Here is a 19,003-nt window from a genome sequence, read left to right as displayed (position 1 = left end):
TAGAAAATTATATGTAAACATACAAAAATTAAAAGTCATGGTACTTGGATGTAGCATTGTATTTCAAATTGAAAGCATTTTGGGCTTTTCTGATTTCAACTTCCTCTCTCTGAGATTTTCAGCCATACCTTTACATTTCCCAAACGTTGTTGTTTATGTGAAGTGAGTCAGCAGCAGTCACAGCTGCTGCCTCAGGGTTTAATAATGAGAAGCATACCATGTAGGCCTAAGATGGTGGGCGAAGCAGCCCTGAAGTGCTGTAGTTAGCTGGAGCCAGATGTGAGGAAGATGAGGGCTGGACTGATCAGTACAACACATCTGTGTCTTTGTCTCTGCTTTTATGCTCTATTTTTTAGCATTTGTGTAATGGTGCACCAGCAAACACCCCACTCTGCACGGTTCACAACCCGGTGTACATTTTTGCTGACTTCGGAGCAGTTTGACATCTTAAACGTAGTGAAGGGGGGTGAGGGTCACCTGCTACACGAGCCCCCATAACTCCTATGTTCGCCCCTGCAGTTGTATTTCAATACATTTTAAAATGAAAGCATCGGTTTGTGTGACAACGCCACGGGTTTAATCTGAAGACGTGGGCCATTTCAGCTGAGACCGAACCTGACACCGACCAGTCCAGCGGAGTTTCGACGGGGCCGGTGATTTGGTGCAATGCGAACACTTGCATCGTTCACTGTGCACGCTGTCAGATAGATAGGTGGGAGCAGCAACCTCCCACTCCTCCGATTGCTATAACAACCAGGGCGGTCGATGTGAGTCGATGGCAAAGCAGCTCGGATGCGCCGGCCAAGTGTCTCCGCAAGTAGCCCGACCCCAGCTCCCCGCGTCGCCGCCTGACACTGACTGAAACCTGCCAGGGAAGGAGGATGGGGAGAGCCTGTGTTTCCCCGTCACAGTGAGCTGAACAGCGGTGAAGCTCAGACTCGGGATTTGCTACGTTAAACAGATTAGTCAAATAACCTCTCGGGGTTGGACACAGCTCCCCTCCTCGGGCTAGCCTGGGTGCATGCATGGGCTGAGGAAGCACGATAGTCTGCGCTGACAAACGGCCAGGAAGCCCCTTGGCGAGACACAGAACTGCACTAGTTTTCCTTTCTGTTTTTTGGTGAGGCGGCTGTGCTGATCCTCCGGCTGCGCCTTCTCGTTTCTTCACCCCCGCCCCGGTGCGAAATGGCGAAAGAAAACGGCGAGTCCAGCGACGGGTCTTGGAAAAAGCAGGTCGATGATATCAAGAAGATATTTGACTTCAAGGAAGTCCTTGGGACGTGAGTAACAAGATAACGCAGCTTCGCAGGCGACAAGAAACTTTGTATCCAGTTGTGCAAATTAGCGTCAGACAACAATGTCACATTGTAACGGAAATGAAAAGCAGAATGACAGCTGTTGAATATCTGAATTAACAGAGAATTATTCGACGGAGCTAATTGAACTTACTGTCTTCTAAAAGAGACGTCTTTTTAAAACCAAACCCAGCTAATCGGTTAGTTGTTCAGACGGGGGGAATAATGCTTCATGAGACAATAATGTGGGAAGTCAGACGCGTGATGCGCCTGGTTGTCACGGTTCATTCAGAAACTACTGCAGCCTGTGTCACAGATCAGACTAGAGCTGAAGCATGTGTGTGGAGCTTTGTGCAGGCAGCCATTTATTTGGGGTCGTTTGTACAGTACAACTATGACAAAGACAGCAGGGCCTATTTGCATACACACATGATGAAATCAGCTCCGAAATAAGCGACCGCCTGTAGTGACTGGATTCCTGTGCTCGTTTCCTCAGACAGAGGAGCAAACTGTAGCTGAGAATCGTAATGTATGTGTTGATGGGTTCCTCTCACTGTCACAGATACTTGTTTGTACAGAAAACACTCGTGAGAACTGATCCTGTTAGTTTTGGAACCACCAGGGCTGCAGCTATTCACTTGCCTTTGGACCACATAGCAAATTCCACTGTTTATTTTGGTTCACGGTTAGTGCTGCTTAATGCCTTTTCTTTCAATATGTTTCACAGCAGAAAGAGAGCTTAAGTGTTCCCCTGAATAGAAACTAGCCCAGAGTAGGTCATACTTATGACACAAACAACTCCCATTCAGTCTTGTTATAAATCACTAGGTGTTATCACACATTTAATGGAGTGTATTTCTCATTTTTCTGCAAGTCTTTGTCCCCTAATGCTATGTCTCCTGTCTGAGAGTGATTTAATGTGATGATGTTTGCGCTGTTGGGATCTGGGGAAGGGTCTGCGTCTCACTATTGTTTTTTTAGGTTGACCTCGGAAACTGATGTCAAGATGAGGGCTAAAAGTTTCTGTGGTTGTAGCTACACTGAGAAAGAGGCCAGTCATAAGGAAACTAGAGTTATAGCTTCGTGGTTATATGCCTCTGTCAACCAGTCAAATTCATGGGGCAGAAGTGAGGTCATTGACCTTGACCTTTGACCACCAAAATCTAATCAGTTCATCTTTCAATCCAAGGTGATCTTGACATATCACGTTCACAAAAATGGGAGTAATACCAGGTCACAGTGACCTTGACCTTTGACCACCAAAATCTAGTCAGGTCATTATTGAGTTAGTGTGGACACTTGTGCCAAGTTTGAAGAAATTCCCTCAAGGTATTACTGACATATCACATTCACCAGAATCATATGGAGGAACAACCCAAAAAACATAATGCGTCCTGCGGCTATCGCCGGTGTGGAGTCTTAAAGATAGTCACTGTGGTTTTCTGTTGTCAGATATGCAGCCTCATCTTCTGTGAACTCACATTCATTTTCATAATAAACTTCTTGGCTGCCTTCACCTGCTTCTCATTTTGTGGAGCTGCTCGACGTGTCCCCAGATCTGTTTTTCCTGAGCAGCAGCATCACGAAATTCTCAAACAGATCTGTGATTTATGCAGCGGAGTCGACACTTCAGCTGTTGCACAAAACAGTGAGACGTTTCTACCTGGAGGCTGTTCTGATTTTCCCAAGGTTTTCAATTATGTGTGAAGATCCTCTGAATAACACCACTGAATCATCATGATTTACTGTCCACACAGTGGCCAGGTTGGAGGAACGCACGTCCTTCGCCCACAGCCCAACATGTCTCTGCGGCCAGTTGTCTGTTCAGTCCTGATGTTACATACTGTGCACCGTGTACTCAACCCGATTGACTTTAAGTCCCACGTACTAGGCCCTGTGTGTGTGTGTTTCTGTACAGTGAGGTTCACAACAGGCCCTGCAGCTTTGCAGATTAAATATGAACAAGGAAGTTGGTCAAAGGTGGGAACAAAGATTATCTTCCTCCTCCTCCTGCTTTCATATGTTACTGTAGGTTCCTGGTTAGGTTTCCCATCCGTCTGCAGGCCAGATAGAACTCAGTCATTGCATGAAGTCACTAAGCGCGTTTACTCAAGTACAGTGACTTAATTATTTGAATGTTTTCATTTTGTACTACTAAAATATTGTACACTCATCAGTTAGCTATACTTAGATGTGACACGCTAAACCTACAGCATGATTATTAAGTGATGCAATGTTATAGATTAAACGAGCAGCGCAATAGCTCGATCTCCACCACCTACTCCTTTGAAATCAGTAACAATAACAAATTATTATTCAGTGCAACCCTGACAGGGGCCATTCTGTTTTTAACCAATTTTTTAAGAGCATGCTGGACTTATTCTTCTACTTATACTGCAAAATTTAATGCAGAACTTCCACTTGTAACAAGATTTTTAAATTGCTGTATTGTTATTTTTATTTAAGGATTTGAATATATTTAGTATGAATGCTGCTTATTTGAACAGTCACACAGCAGGGATGAATTGATTATAAGAGGCGTAGTTGTCCAGGTTGACATTTTGTTGTTTTGACTGTGGTTTTTGGGGTTTGAAACATTTGGATGTGTGCTTTTAAAAAGTGCGCATCAATTTGAACATTTTATTTAAAAAAAGATCCGAGTTCAGCAGCAGCTCGAGGCCAGACTGTCGGTGTGTGTGTGATTGCTATGACTGATCAGATATTGGTAGGGCTTTGGGAGCAGGAAGCCTGCGGCGGTGTCAGTAATGCTTTGGCTTCTTCCCTCATGTTTCCTTACTCTGCATGTTGTGAACTAATGAGATCTTCACCACTGAAGTCAGTCCTCCTTCCTCACCGCCACTTGCCTTGCAGCTAGTTTCAGACCCTTAAACTGCTGATATTCCATGGAAGAAAATGAAGCAACCAGACCACGAGCACCTTTAGAGATCCCAATGGGCAAGTGCTGTAAATGTGCAGGTGGTGTTGCCGATCACCCAGTGGCAATGCTGATACTTTTTCAGCAGCGTACCAGAGCCTGGCTGATGGATAAGGATGCACTAATCCTACTCATTCTCTCACATCTCTTTCTGATATCCCAACTCAGAATTGCTGACAGTGAGTGTCATTCCAATACCAGTTTTTCCAGATTTAAAATAAGTTCATGGTGTTCATGGAACTCATCTGAATCTTTTAAAGAAAGGTAACTGATGATGAGGCATTTCCCTGGAGCTCAAACTGTCTGCAGCCTCTGTGACTTAAAAATCGAAGAGATAGCAGAAACCTTGAATTTTATAATGACAGCGATAAATAAACTGTATTTAATGTAGTAATCATGGCCAGTACCTTATCCACTTCAAGGTAAGTATCACTACAGATTCCTCTATGGCGTCTTGGATCAGCCTGAATGGGCTGATATACTGTATCTGTCAAAATCAGGTTCACATCCATCCATTATTCCTGGTGCATTTCAACCAGTAAATAACAAGAAGCTGCAGCGGTGAAATGCCAAAGATAATGTTTGAGGTAAATTAGAAACTGTATTACATAGTTTGCTTCCCAGAAAGAGCCAACCATTTATTTTTTACTGTAAAAATTTCCAACAGTGTGTTTTTCAGTTCCACCTCTTCAGAAACCCTTTAGGCTGATATGATGACATCGTTAGCAAACAGTTGCTTATTTACACATTCAGGTTTTTTTTTAACAAAGTTATGGAGACAGAGTTGTGATTTAGTTCTGTGTTTGGTCTCTACCAAGTGAGGGAAGTATTTGTCTGTTTAGCTGCTTTGTGCTCCTCAAAAATCCATGGGCCTGGCTCTGTAACATGGTGTATGTTATTTAAATGTGGTGGGTAGAAAGCAGTCAAGAAATGATGCTTTCCAACTGCATCACTATAGATGCTTTGTCATGTTTTTTTTTTTAATCCCACTTTCTGATATTTAAGTGTCAACATTTCCCTGTGTTCGCTGTCGCCGCAGGGCTCCACCATAGCTGTCATGTCTCTTGCTGTCCCGCTACAGCCGCAATCGTATGATTCTTTTTGCCGACAAAGAGGAAAAGTCTGAGTTTGATATGACTGAATAAACAGGTCTGACTCTGTTCATTGACCGTTCTCTAAAACAGCTGGTGTAGAGACTAGCTGGTTCTTTGAAAGCAGCCTGAATGCTGTGAAAATGGCAGCTAGGCAACTAAAATGATGAAAGTCCTTGCTTTCCCCTCTGAAGAAGACGCTGCCTATCATTCTCACCCTCCTTCAGCTAAAATTCACTGTGGGAGGAGAAACTTTGTCATGGACGGTAATGACGGAGTCAGATAATTCAAGAAGCCAATGCATAGTGTGTTGTGTAATATCCTCAGTTTTCATTTGTATTAGTGCACCTGTGCTCACAGTGAATGCCAGAGCCGCAGCGCCTATTCGACTGCACTCGGTGTTGAAGTGTAGCAGTCTGCCCGGTATCAGAGCACAGGAAGCAGTAATCAGTCTTATTAAAATAATTCAGTGTTTCTCTGACAGGCTGATCTGTGGCTTCAGGCAGGTTTCTGCTAAATATTTCCCTGGAGTGTCACATCATTTTTCTCTTCAGTTGTTTATGAGCGGCATTCGCTCTTACTGGCCTGTAAACTGACCATCTCTCCCTGTTTGATCAACAGTCTGTGAAGAGAAAGTGCACATTTCTGGAAGGTAGCCTCAGGTCCTGTGTGTGGTGTTGTTGTTTAATGGTTCCTAGCTTCAGTCGCTGGGACTGTGAGAGCCGCTGGATTTCATTCTAGTCATATTATTTAACCCTGCAGCATCAGATCGATGCTGTTTATGACCTGCAAGGATCAGATTACCTTTGTGGAGTGGTGGAGAGAAACACACGAGCCATGTTAAGATACTTGTACTTTATTTGAGTTCTACCATTTGATAATACTTTACTGCACTACTCTTATTTACTACATGCCAGATGTTATTTAAATGGTTGGTTTTATTTGACAAGTACTCTGAAACCTCAAATATTTAGTTTACTCTCAGATAAATTCTAAAGTATGTAAGGTGGTTAAAATTTATTCTAACTCAAGCTGTTGGTATAAAACGCTGTGTTAGTAACAATATTACCATTCTGCCTGCATCACAAGTACTTTCACTTTCAATACTTTTCACTATGCATGTTTTACATTTTACAGATAATACTTATATGCATCGTCTTTGCATTTGTTTTGAATGTAGACTATAATCTCCTAATGTAATCTAGTATTATACTGGTATATGTTAAGTTACACAAGCCTCATTTCCACATAGTTTGTCCAGCTGACACTTTAGTTGATACAACTCTGAGCAGACAGAGCAGCATATCACAGCTGAGCAGATGGTGGTGAGAAGTCTGTTAACAAAATCAGTGTTTTGTGTAAGTGCAAAACTATCTGCTGCCAGCACAACTTTTATTACCAGATTTAAGGAGGCCTGGCTAAATTATGTGCAGTGTAGAATAATCAGGATCATAATAAAGAGAACCGGTGTTAGTCCTAATTATCCTGAATCTGTTTTGCTTGAGATTTTTGTGAGCTCTTGTTGATAAGGGAGTCTGCTTGGCTTTTATAAGTCTTCACAAACTCTATACATCATTTCCTTTTCCTTTTAAAGCACCGATCATGTCATCTTTCATGTTTCTGATCGAAGCTGCTGTTGGACAGTATAAGGGTGACTTTGAACGCAGCAGGTTACACCAGCAGTAGCTCTACCTGGATTATTAAGTCCCAGCTTTTCCATACCATATGTTGAGTAACAAATGACGGGCCACTGTAATGCAGGATGATTCGGTGTGACTGCTCAGCAGCACCACAATACATGCGCCACCTGTCACTGTCAATAAGCCATCGAAGAAAGTTCTTCCATCGACATGTCCTGCATTTTCATAATCGCTGATGACTACCAGCTGAGGCTGATGATTATCTCATACAAGGATCAGCTTTGCATCTGCAGCATCAGCCGCTGGTTTCACACAAAGAGCTGCCCACATTTACATTTCACACTAGCCAGCCGCGTTGGCTTGGCTGTCCTGTGCACATTGTGGTGGTGGTGGTGTGTGACTGCAGACCGTCTCACACACACACACAGCTCTTACTGTCATCCATGCGCCGTGCACAGGGAGCTCAGAGCATCTTAAAATTCAAATGTTGTTATTCAACCAAGTGAGTCAGTGTGCTGGCTTGATTGTGACACCGGGTCACAAACATTTTGCTGCCACACAATCCTATTTGTCTTGTGTAATAGATTGAGATGTGTTTCAGTAAAGGGTCTGGTTTAGATGGAATTTTTTCATATCACTTAATACTGTTCCACATCAAATCAGTGATTATTTTAGGGATAAATGTGCTTTGGTGGTTATGTAACATTACAACTAACCATAATTTTTATATTTGATTAATTACGCAAATAGTTTTTTTTGATTCAAGCTAGAAGATTGCTCCATTTGTCTGACCAACAGCCCAAGACCATTTCATTTACTTTCCTGTCATTATATGATTTAAAAAAAATTGAAAAGCTTGGCTAGGAAATGTCAAGCATTTTAAAAAATGGCATGAAATATTTAATTGAGGTCAGAGTTATTCCCTTTGAACAACATTTTTTCAGCTCTCGACTTGTATGGGATAGTTGTTGATGTGCTGCCGTATATTTGTGTAGCATGTGGGTGGTAGCACCACCATATGCAAGTCTCAAATAAACACCACACCTTCATCTTTCCTGTGATTTATGATTTATTAGCATAAAAGCTACGAGAGCTTGCAGCATAGTTTGTCATGAGCAAGGGAGGTCACAGGCTTGGATTCTGTCATGTTGTCATTCTCAGGAAGTGATGTCTCTGCTTGTTAATGTGATGAGCGGGGGGCGGCAGAAATGGTGGTGTATGCTCAAACCAACCTCTGTTAGTTCACAGGTTTCCTGTGTGTGTGTGTGTGTGTGTGTGTGTGTGTGTGTGTGTGTGTTTCCTGCTGCAGACATTGTGCTCTGAGAAAGGGTGCACAAGAGTCACTTGACAGGCTCAGTGTGCCGGTGGAGGAATTTTGAATTTCTCCTGATGTCCACACAGCTGTGGATATCAGTCACATGCAGTGAATGGAAATGATGCTCACTGTCCTTATGGCAGAAGCTGCAGTGGGAAGATGGTGCACTACTTGCTGGCCTGTTACAGCATTAAGTCCCACAAAAACCAGTGAATTTACATATCTTACATAGTGTCAGAATGAGGTCCAAGTCAGAAGGACGCCTGCCCCAAGCTCTCTCCCTTCTGTTTGTTTGCAGTGAGTGTGTTCCACCTCATCACACCTGGGTACAGGCTTTGTGACCAGGTGGCATGATTGTACACAGTCTGTATTTGTGTGTTGTGGCTCTGACTGACCCTCCCCCTGTGCGATGGTGCAGTGAGGGATTAGCGTGGATTTAATGGCCACAGTGGGACAAAGTGCAGCGAGTGGCGCTGAGTTTGGATCCTGTTAGGAGGAACTGATGCGGCATCTTCCCGTTTGTATGGTGAATTATTTCAGGTTTGTTTCACCACATATCTTTAAGTTTTGTGTAACTGATGAAGTTACAACACAAACCCTATTTCAACAACTCACCCTTTTGTCAGAAATGGAAAAAACAAATGCAAAGTGGCAACAATAAACCATATTTAATTTAAATTTAAATTTCTGGGCTTGTCCTTTTACTTTTTATATTTGCAAGATATAATCAAAAATTCACTGGACTTTTGTTTTATGTCATGTCTGAGGAAAATCCTTTATAATTATTTTATAGGGTAAATATTTTTTTTTTTTAATACTAGCAGAAAAGCTGTCATGCAGTAGTGGTGGCAGGTAAATGTTCCAACAAAGGGCAGCAGTTGTCCATTACATAAACTGTATAGAGAAATTCACTTTTTTAGGACCAATATGTAAAATATTAGAAAAAGGTGACTATATATTTGTGCCTCTAAAATGTAATGGGAATGGACAGACATGAGGTCACTGGCCTTGACCTTTGACCTTTGACCACCAAAATCTCAGTTACTCCTTGACTCCAAGTGGACATTTATGCCAAATTTGAAGAAATTCCCTCAAGGTGTTCCCAAGATATCACATTCGCAAGAATGGGGCATGCGCACAGACAACCCCAAAACATAATGCCGGCACAGAGGCATAAAAAACAAAATTGAAACAGTAAAACCTTCATCGGCAGTTCAGTTTGAGATTAAATAGAAAAGGAGAAAATTAATAGGAATAATTAAAGCTAAATTTAAAACCTCATGGTAGTGAAAGTGTAGCTGAGAAACTCCATTTTGTTATTTGAGCAGATGTCTTCATCAAGAATTTATGAACTGGTACCATTTAAAAAAAAAAAAAAAAAGACAACCTTGGCTCAGATTATCATTTTATTTCATATGCTGATGAGTTATCAAAGATGACTTTAGTCTTTGGGCACAGTGAGCATGACTCAGAGTTTCAGCTCATCACTCCTATTTAAGATCCTCACATCAAACCATTGTGAGGGCACATGCAAGTAAGAAAGTGTCTATGAAGGTGGATAATGAAAACAATAAGGGGAACAAAAAGCAATCATGGTGCCTGCCCAGCAAGATTTGTTATGGTGGACTGAGTGTGGTATCATAGCAACAGATACAATTGCTTCGGCAAATATTCCCTTAATTCTGTATTTGTTTTTAAAGGCTCTCGTGTATGGAGACAGATGGCTGAGGAAGACGCGCTTTCCGCCATCCTCCTAAATGGGTGTTTTTTTTTTGTTTTTTTTTTTTGAGGTTTTAAAAGTGTTTGCCGTGCTTTTGGCTGCATCCAAGTAGCAAGCGTAGGCCAACACAGAAGGCTGCTGGCCATAGTGGGGGACTTTGCCAGTTCTCAGTAAATATTCACAATATGCTGTTTGTGTACTCTGGCCTGTCTGCCTCTGAGGGCCCTCCATCTATTCACTGATGATAGGTTTTCTGTCAATATTGCCTGAGCACATTTAAAGCATGACTAATATGTTTCTCTTTCTCTTGCAGAGGTGCATTTTCCGAAGTGGTGATGGCTCAGGAGAAGGCCACAGGAAAGATGGTCGCAATCAAGTGCATCCCAAAAAAAGCCCTGAAGGGGAAGGAGACGAGCATTGAAAATGAAATCGCCGTGCTTAGGAAGTAGGTACCGCCTGACTGAGCCATGGGGGAATTTGCGGAACAAGAACACAGCTTTAGAAAGGGCCACCACTTTCCATCATCCTTGGGGAAGATTGTGTGTGTGTGGCTGTCTGCACTCTCAGTCGGTGCCTCTCTGTTTATTTAACAGTCATTGTCAGGCTTAACTGACTTCCTTGTCGAATCTCATCTATCCACCATTTTGGGTCTACACACTCACACAGCTACACAGGGTATGATAGGATTGCACTGACACCAGTTGACGCTCCAGCCCCCTCCAGGGCCTGATGAGTGATTCCCTTGAGAATCTTAGTTATCAGTCACTCTTGAAGTAAGCACGCCAGTTGTTGGGTATAGTTGCTTGGTTACTGTTGCTATCCTCCTTTTTTCCTCTCTGTCTTGATTTTCTCTCTCTATTTAGACTCCTTACTTGTCTCTGTTTGTCTAACAGTCCTCAAACTGCAGCCTCATATATTTTCTGGACATAGAAAGGAAGTTGTGAAGGTTATTTAGTCCTTTCAGACTTCCTACGCCACCTCCTCATACACCCCCACCTTACTGTTTTCAGCCACCTGCCCTTCTGAACATGCTCTGTCATCTGCATATCTTCTTGCAGAGGGGTTTTTTTTTGTGACTAAAGCCTTGTCGGTTGGTTGCCTGGACACATACTCCCAGCATCTTTCTACATTTTATACTAGTTTATCAGTTGCTCCTGGGGACAGGGGTTGCCACTTCATGACTCACTGAATAGAGAATGAGATTCCCCCCCCCGCCCCGCTCTCTATCAAAAGGTTTTCTCCCTTTTGTGAATATTATGCTTTGCCAGGTTCAATTTTAAGATGTGTAGACATACAGATATGCACAAATACACAATGAGTGTAAATACAGGCAATGTGTTGGAACAGACAGCAAAAAAACGATCTGTTTTCAGTTGGCAGGGCATCATTTTCACAAAAGAAAAGGCTAATTGCACCTCATTACAAGCCTGTGCTGAAATGAACAGAAGCTGACAGCAAGCAAAGTGAATTTTCTGTTCTCCATTTCCAGGATAAAGCACGAGAATATTGTGGCTCTGGAGGACATCTATGAGAGCTCAAACCACCTGTACCTCATAATGCAGCTGTAAGTACATCAACCCATCACACTGTTTGTTTAGGTCAGCTCTTTGTCTCCCATTTGGCCCGTCATTTTGATAATGTGTTGTGATTCTGCTTGAATGAGCGTCTGTAATGTCCTTGCCATTGTCCTCACGCTCATGTCTGCGGCGATGCTTTAGAAAGGAATGAGTCTTTAACATAAATATTTTATGTAGGCCTACATAGGAGCTAAATAATGCAACAAAGTTCATAATTGAGCTTTACAAAATATAAGAAGTAAATTAAAGGAATAATTAGACATTTTGGGGAAAACACTTTTGCTTTGTTCGTGAGATTCAGATGAGAAGATTGATACCACTCTCAAATGAAATGGGAGTTTTATACATTTAAAATTAGATAATAAAGAACATATGTGTAAAAAGGTATGAATATGTTCTAAACCCACTGGCTGTAATTATCGTCTCATTAAATGAATTTCACTCAGTGTTGGTACCAGTTGGTCACATGACTTCATGATTTTGAAACCTTTCCCCCTTGCCATATAATTTCACTGTGATTGTGACTAATGCATCAGCAATTTAGGCAGTGGTTATCTGCCCTCTTTGTACCTCTGAAAGGTGCGGAATGTTGCCTTGAAGTCCATCCATCCATTATCTATACCTCTTATTCCTGAATAGGGTCATGGGGGGCTGGAGCCAATCCCAGCTGACATTGGGTGAGAGGCGGGGTCCACCCTGGACAGGTCGCCAGTCTATCACAGGGCTGACCTGTAGACAAACAACCACACTCATTCACTCCTATGGCAATTTAGAGTCACCAGTCAACCTGAGCTGCATGTCTTTGGGCTGTGGGAGGAAGGTGGAGTACCCGGAGAGAACCCATGCTGGCTCAGGGAGAACATGCAAACTCCACACAGAAAGGCCCCGGGTCGGCCCGGGCTTGAACTTGGAAGCACCGCACCGCTGTGCCACCCTGCCTTGAAGTCTTACTTATAAAAATGCTGACACACACACACAGCCATCTGTGAAAGCAGGCACTATCTCACAGCTGATGTTCAGCTTAACATGAGCCACTTGTTTTGTAATTGTGATTTAAAGTAACTGAGAAGATGCTGGTGCATCAGTTTGGACACACTTTCCCATTCATTTCAATGGGAAAGTGTGTCCAAACTGATATATTTATTGTTAATTTGTGTATTTATTATTATTTATTTGGTATTTCTTTTTCTTCCTGTCCTAGCTCTGCTTCTCTCTTTCACAATCTTCTTATGTAAACCAGACTTCTGTGGTCTTCTGTGCGACACAGGGTGTCTGGAGGTGAGCTTTTTGACCGAATTGTAGAAAAGGGCTTCTACACAGAGATGGATGCCAGTCGGCTTATTCGGCAGGTTTTGGATGCAGTGAACTATCTTCACTCCATGGGCATAGTGCACCGAGACCTAAAGGTAAAACAGTATTCATAATATATTCATAGTTCCTCACAAATCTACTGCTTTTGTTGTCGAACAGTTGAAACACGTCAGTTCTGGTGAGAGTGGAAATCCCTGTTATTTTACCTGTGTGAGTGACATTGCATCAGCTCTCGGCACAGAGTACCTACAAAGGTTAAATGTCAATCCTTCTCGGTAAAACCGATGAAGCCTCTTGGATGAACTGTAGTCCTCTGACTCTTGAATGACAAAATCCAGGGTATTATTGTGTCTGATTTCTTATTGTCTGTATAACAGATTTATTTACACAGAAAAAATACACAAAAACACAGAGAGACATGCACCGGCAAACTGTTGGGCTCTTTATTTACAGCCTGAGAACTTGCTGTACTTCAGTCCTCATGATGAGTCAAAGATCATGATCAGTGACTTTGGCCTGTCAAAGATGGAGGGAACAGGTGACGTGATGGCCACTGCCTGTGGGACTCCAGGATATGTGGGTGAGTGCTGAGAACACTCTGAGATATTTATTTGCTCTAGGTAGCCAAACATGACCTAGTCTAATCCACCAGTAGCCACAGGTTAACCTTAGCCATCTGTTATAGACAAACATTCAAATTCTTGTCCAGCCTCTGTGTCACGGTGAATGGTTGACTCCTGTTTGCACTGTTTCACTACAAGAATTTTAGTTTTCCTAACAATTTTTTAAATAATGTCTTTGTTCCAGCTCCAGAGGTTTTAGCTCAGAAACCTTACAGTAAAGCTGTGGACTGCTGGTCTATTGGGGTCATCGCTTATATCCTGTGAGTACTTATTGAAAACATAAACTGAGTAATTAACGGAAGCAAACTTTGCGTATTTGATGTACTGGAACAATTTATGTACATGGGAAATTACCATTCAGATCAGAAACCACAAAGAAGCCCTTAACCTTAAAAATCTCTTTACCAAGATTGTCCTGACCATTTGGTGTTAAACAGTGTTTGGTTAGGATTGTAGTCGAGGGATTCTCACAGCGGTTGTTCCTATTTTACAGTCTATAAATCTTTCAGGTGAAACTGCACAATTAAGTAAAGGGGTGTCATTCGCCAGCAAAGGGAAAATCCCTGGTCTTGTAATCCAGCCATTAGTCGTAATGAATTTTAAGGTGATCAAGTGGAAAAGTTTCTGACGCCTGCTTCTCCCGGGTGGTTGTTACAGAATAATTTTTATTGTGTCATAATCAAAAGCACAACTTAAATATACAGCATTTTACATCTGCAATTTGCATGTCCCTTTTCCCCCAGATCATATGAAAATGGACTGTTTCTGTCACATTTCCTCCCTCTCATTATTCATGTGGTGCCTATAATCCCTCTGAACCCTCTCACTATATGAAAAATCAAACTGCAAAGTGAATGAGATTAGGCTGCAGCAAATCCCTTTAGATTTGGGTTAAAGTTTCTAACACTGGCTGGATGATGACATTCACACAGGCTGTTGTTGTGTAATCATCCATTTTCACAGGCTTTGCGGTTACCCTCCTTTCTATGACGAGAATGATTCGAAGCTCTTTGAGCAGATTCTCAAGGCAGACTATGAGTTTGACGCGCCATATTGGGATGACATATCAGACTCTGGTGAGCTATGACATACTGTGTGTGTGTGTGTGTGTGTGTGTGTGTGTTTTCTGAAAATGCATAGTAATACTTTATTTCCCAGGTCCTAATAGTTTTCTATAAAGGATCTAGTGTATGGAGCTACTAAACCAGCACAAGGCAGTAAAAAGATTATCAGACAAAATATAATTAAATACATCAAGATACTTCACTACCAAGATATAATAATATAAAGTTTTATAGTTTTAACCCTCAACTGGTAAAAATAGAGAGAACCCTTTTATTTTTTTCTAGTTTTTCTCTCAGCAGCTTATTTATTGTTCTACTCAGTTTTCCTACTTTACTTACAGATATGGAGGAAACATTTCCCAATATACATTTGTATTTACTTGGATATTTCAGCTTTTCCAGTCATTAAACATTTCACTCCTTTGTTTTGTTTTACTTGGTATATGTTCTGTCTCTATTTTCTTTATAATTAGTACCAAATTGTATTTTTTTTTTTCCTCTGACATTGTCTTAGAAAATTCTTCAGTATATTACAGAACCAGTAAAATAAAGCATTACCAAAAAAAGTACACAGTAGAACATGTTCTCAGCTGGACATAGTCGTAACCTTTTTAATTGCCTCCACAGCCAAAGACTTCATCAGCTGCCTAATGGAGAAAGACCCAGAGAAGAGATTCACGTGTGACCAGGCTCTTCAGCACCCCTGGTGAGAAGCTAACTGCATACACACTGTGCCCCAAAGAGACAATCACAGGGAACCACATATCTCAGTGTGATTAAACAGCAGTATGACGCAGATTGCCAGGCTTATGCATTTGTCATGGAGAGCATGTCGTCCCACTGTCATCTGTCGCCATGGCTCCAAGCCACAAGCCCACCTCTGCTCAGCGCCGCCAGCCCTCACAGAGAAAGCTGCTGAATAAATGGCTGCCAATTAATGGCTGGCATCCTGAAGGATCCTTGAAGAATGTGGGAGCTTTAATGAACAATTAGGATGTCCTCCCAGGCCTGAGCCAGAGCTACCGAGCACGAGCCTGCGTGGGCTGCTGTCTCCAGCTGAGGTGGCCAATATGAATAAGTCTGTTAGCCAGTAATGAGGCTTTCGGTTCCTGGGCAGGTGGTCCTTCTGGTACAAATCTGTGATTTGTGATACCGGTGAGAGGTGTCATAACAGAGAGAAATGACTTTCATTGACAAGGTTTCATACAGAGATATTATAATGAAAGTGACAAAGTGATACAGTGTGTGAGCTCCTGTGAAAACATCGCTCCATCAATCAAAGATGTTTTAGTAGCATGTAAATAAATGATAGAAGCAAACAGGAAAATAACATGTGGTTGATTCCCAAGGTATTACAGATACAAATATAAATCACTTGTCGAATGCTGTGTTTGTATGTGTGAATTGTTTTTTTAAATACATAATCAAAAAGACTTCACTTTAATTTTCAGGATTGCCGGAGACACAGCTCTCTGCAAGAACATACATGAATCAGTCAGCCGACAGATGCGGAAAAACTTTGCCAAAAGCAAATGGAGGGTGAGCACACAGGACAGCATCTTCCTTGGTTATCAGTTATTACCAAAAAACCATCTTTAGTAAAATACACAATATTCTCTGTTTGAATTACAAAAACGTAGTCTTTCTCCAGGACTTTGATGTCAGGATTACGTTTGTCTTTTTACACCTTCTGTTCACAGCAAGCCTTTAATGCGACCGCTGTGATTCGCCACATGAGGCGCCTGCAGCTGGGCAGCAGCTTTGGCAGCAACATCCACAGCGCCAACTCTGTGTCCAACCCTCAGAGCCGGGCTCCAGCCAAGAGCCAGTCAGTGGACTGCGCCCCGCTCTCTCTGCAGGACTGTAAGTGACACTTCAGATCCTCTCTGCAGACATAAACATGTCCAACTCGTAGCACAGCACTCCGCTGAGCTCTGTAGGAAATTGTGCTAGGCATTTTTCGCCGTTTTGTCACTTTTTATAGGCTTACTGATTTATTGGGTTTCTAGATTGAAGGACTAAATTATTAAGCATAAAACAAATGAAAAGACCAAATGATAATGAAAATAAAAATGTGCAGTACACAGTAGTATATCACAGGTTAAGAAAGACGAGCTTAAAAAACACAAGTGATATTTGTTGTTGTTAAATTTGATGATCTAAGAAACCAACAAGGAATTGGTCTGACCAATAAGTAATGTCTGTGTAACTAAGGCCTGGTGCAGTTTAATCCTGTGGTTTATTTCACAAAATGAAAGTATATACTTGTAATATGTTTTTAAAGTCTTCATTGTGAACCAACCAAGGCTGAAGTGGGAAGTATTAAGAGACTGACTAGTGTGTTGTTTGTTTTGGTCTTTCGTGGCATTTGTTTTCCAGACTTGTCCGTTGGCTTGTATTTTTTTTTTCCCCATGTCAAATAAAACTCAGTTCATAACATTCCTTAAACCATATGTTCTCCCACAGGTCCTCCAATAGCTCCTTTGCCCTCAGCTGTTAAAGCGTACAATCAGGACTCCGATGGCGCCTCTCCTGAACAAGAGGAGACATCGGTGGTGGCTGAGCCACCACGGCCACGTCCCTCAACCGTTACTGTCATACACACGGGTACTAAATGACGCCAGGTTCCGCGGGAGGTGAGCTGGGAGACCACGGAGCTTTAAGGCGGGATGGAACCATCCCAGGCCTCGTGAGTCGATGTCATTGCCCAGTTTGCCCATCCCGCCACCTCCCATCTGTCGCTGTCAACCACGGGAGGAATTTGAGAAGTGTTGGCTCAGCTCCATTAACTACGGCTTAGCACGACACTGTTCTTACTGTCACACAGACCTAGAGGTACAGAGGGGGAGAGGCTCATCAGAGGTTGTTATTGTGGAAGCTGTGTTCAGCCTGGATCCTGTTTATCTGCCAGATAAACAAGCAGCTGCTCTAGAAAGTGCCACACTAAAGGGTAATGCTGTCATTTTTGACTGCGAGCATCCTGAGACTGGATGCTCTCCTGTATGCCTTGTGTATATATTCTGCTTGGAACTATTGAGTGGAGTCTGTTATGCAAGTGAAATATAAGCTGTGGTAAATAATTGTGACATCATCTGCACTCTGAACGTCTCGTCGTTTTGACAGTTTGTTAATTTGCTGTGGTATTTGTTACAGTGGCTCACGGGGTCATAGTAACTCCCAACAGTATGTGAGTACGTGTAACCTCTTTACTTTAAGTGTGAGGGCATGAAGCATGAACAGGATAATGCACTGCAGTCACAGAGAGAGGACCAGTGCATTGCACTAGTGTATTGGATTATTTATTTTCTTACAATATACTATGACCTTTGTAAGAATACTACATGCAGAAATGTGTAAATGTGTTATCAGACTGGACTGAAAAATTATTGCATTGAATGATAAGACGGTATCTAATGATTGTTATTTTGTAATTTCTGTGTTATGTGATTATTCACTTTTGATGTGACTGTGAGGTCCTCCTTGGCCACAGGAGGGCAACCACATGTTGTTGTGACCATTTCTCAGGGATGACTAACCAAACCCCTCTCTGAGTGGTCGGACACTGCTGTCGGGGATGGGAATGGTAAAGTAAAACCTCCAAATACTGCATATTATTCTAATGTGCCATTGGGAGAGTTTGAGAGAAGCTTGTTTTCTTTAAATCATTACTGAGAGTATGAGCATCATGTGACTTGTACTGAATGGATGGTTTTCCCTTTAAAAACCAGGAGTTATAGATTTGGATTTAAAGAAAGTGTTTATCGGTGAAGTGTAACATTCATGTTTGCAGTAACGATGTACAATGACAAAGGAATGCAAATGTATCTTGACAACAATTGCTCCCATTGCAGAATTGTCAAATCAGTAGTGTACAGTTCAGTAGTTGAAATATTGTGCTCTGCTTCCACTCACAAAGTGGCTGGTCTGAAAACGGCTCACTCACTGTGTTTAATCACTGTGCTTTCATACCAGCCTGTTGAATTTAGCAGAAACACTCCTGCAGAGACTTTAACACAGAGAAGAGAAGGGATCTCTCTTTGTGTTTTCTCTGTAGTACCTCTATTTAAGTTTAAATGACTATTAAATTGGAAAAAAACACATTCTACCAGAACATGCCCAGTATCAAGGGCTTTATCTATAACTGTCGTGATTGATATATGGACTTTGAGCCTCTGTTTACTGTAAATACAAATCTCAACAACACAGTTTGCTTGGGTCTTGAGTGTTTTATTTTTGTCTTCCCTATATATAAATATATATATACCCCCCAAAACCCCAAAATGAAGCAAAAAAAAAAAAGAATTTAAAGCCCCTCAGTATGCATGTATTTCATATTGCTGCAGAACTGTGCTTTGGAGTTTTACAGTTTCATGTATTAAAAAAAGAGGCTTGTTTGCATGTGTTGTTGCTTCTTTGAGAGGGAGTAAAAGAG

At 41.9% G+C, this 19,003-nt stretch overlaps 1 protein-coding gene across 1 annotated transcript; it reads left to right on the top strand.

Moving 5' to 3' along the window:
• The first annotated feature begins 120 nt into the window (after positions 1-120).
• On the top strand, positions 121-18,853 carry camk1db (calcium/calmodulin-dependent protein kinase 1Db). Its single transcript, XM_020625089.1, has 11 exons — positions 121-1,280; positions 10,310-10,441; positions 11,486-11,560; positions 12,841-12,979; positions 13,338-13,464; positions 13,692-13,767; positions 14,471-14,583; positions 15,199-15,277; positions 16,023-16,110; positions 16,272-16,434; positions 17,038-18,853. The coding sequence occupies exons 1-11, from the start codon at positions 1,186-1,188 to the stop codon at positions 17,187-17,189; spliced, it is 1,239 nt and encodes a 412-aa protein (XP_020480745.1). The 5' UTR covers positions 121-1,185; the 3' UTR covers positions 17,190-18,853.
• Positions 18,854-19,003: the final 150 nt, after the last annotated feature.

This window comes from Monopterus albus, unplaced genomic scaffold (genome assembly GCF_001952655.1).
Source record: "Monopterus albus unplaced genomic scaffold, M_albus_1.0 scaffold7.1, whole genome shotgun sequence".
In the NCBI taxonomy this organism is placed as follows: Eukaryota; Metazoa; Chordata; class Actinopteri; order Synbranchiformes; family Synbranchidae; genus Monopterus; species Monopterus albus.
The sequence above is the reverse complement of the archived record's forward strand: the minus strand, read 5'-3'. Positions and strand labels throughout refer to the sequence as shown.

Bases quoted from the DNA above. Each gene is read 5' to 3' on its own strand.
- camk1db (XM_020625089.1), top strand. From the start codon at position 1,186: ATGGCGAAAGAAAACGGCGAGTCCAGCGACGGGTCTTGGAAAAAGCAG. The intron at 11,561-12,840 runs GTAAGTACATCA...TGTGCGACACAG, and splicing joins CTGTACCTCATAATGCAGCT to GGTGTCTGGAGGTGAGCTTT. The intron at 12,980-13,337 runs GTAAAACAGTAT...CTTTATTTACAG, and splicing joins TAGTGCACCGAGACCTAAAG to CCTGAGAACTTGCTGTACTT.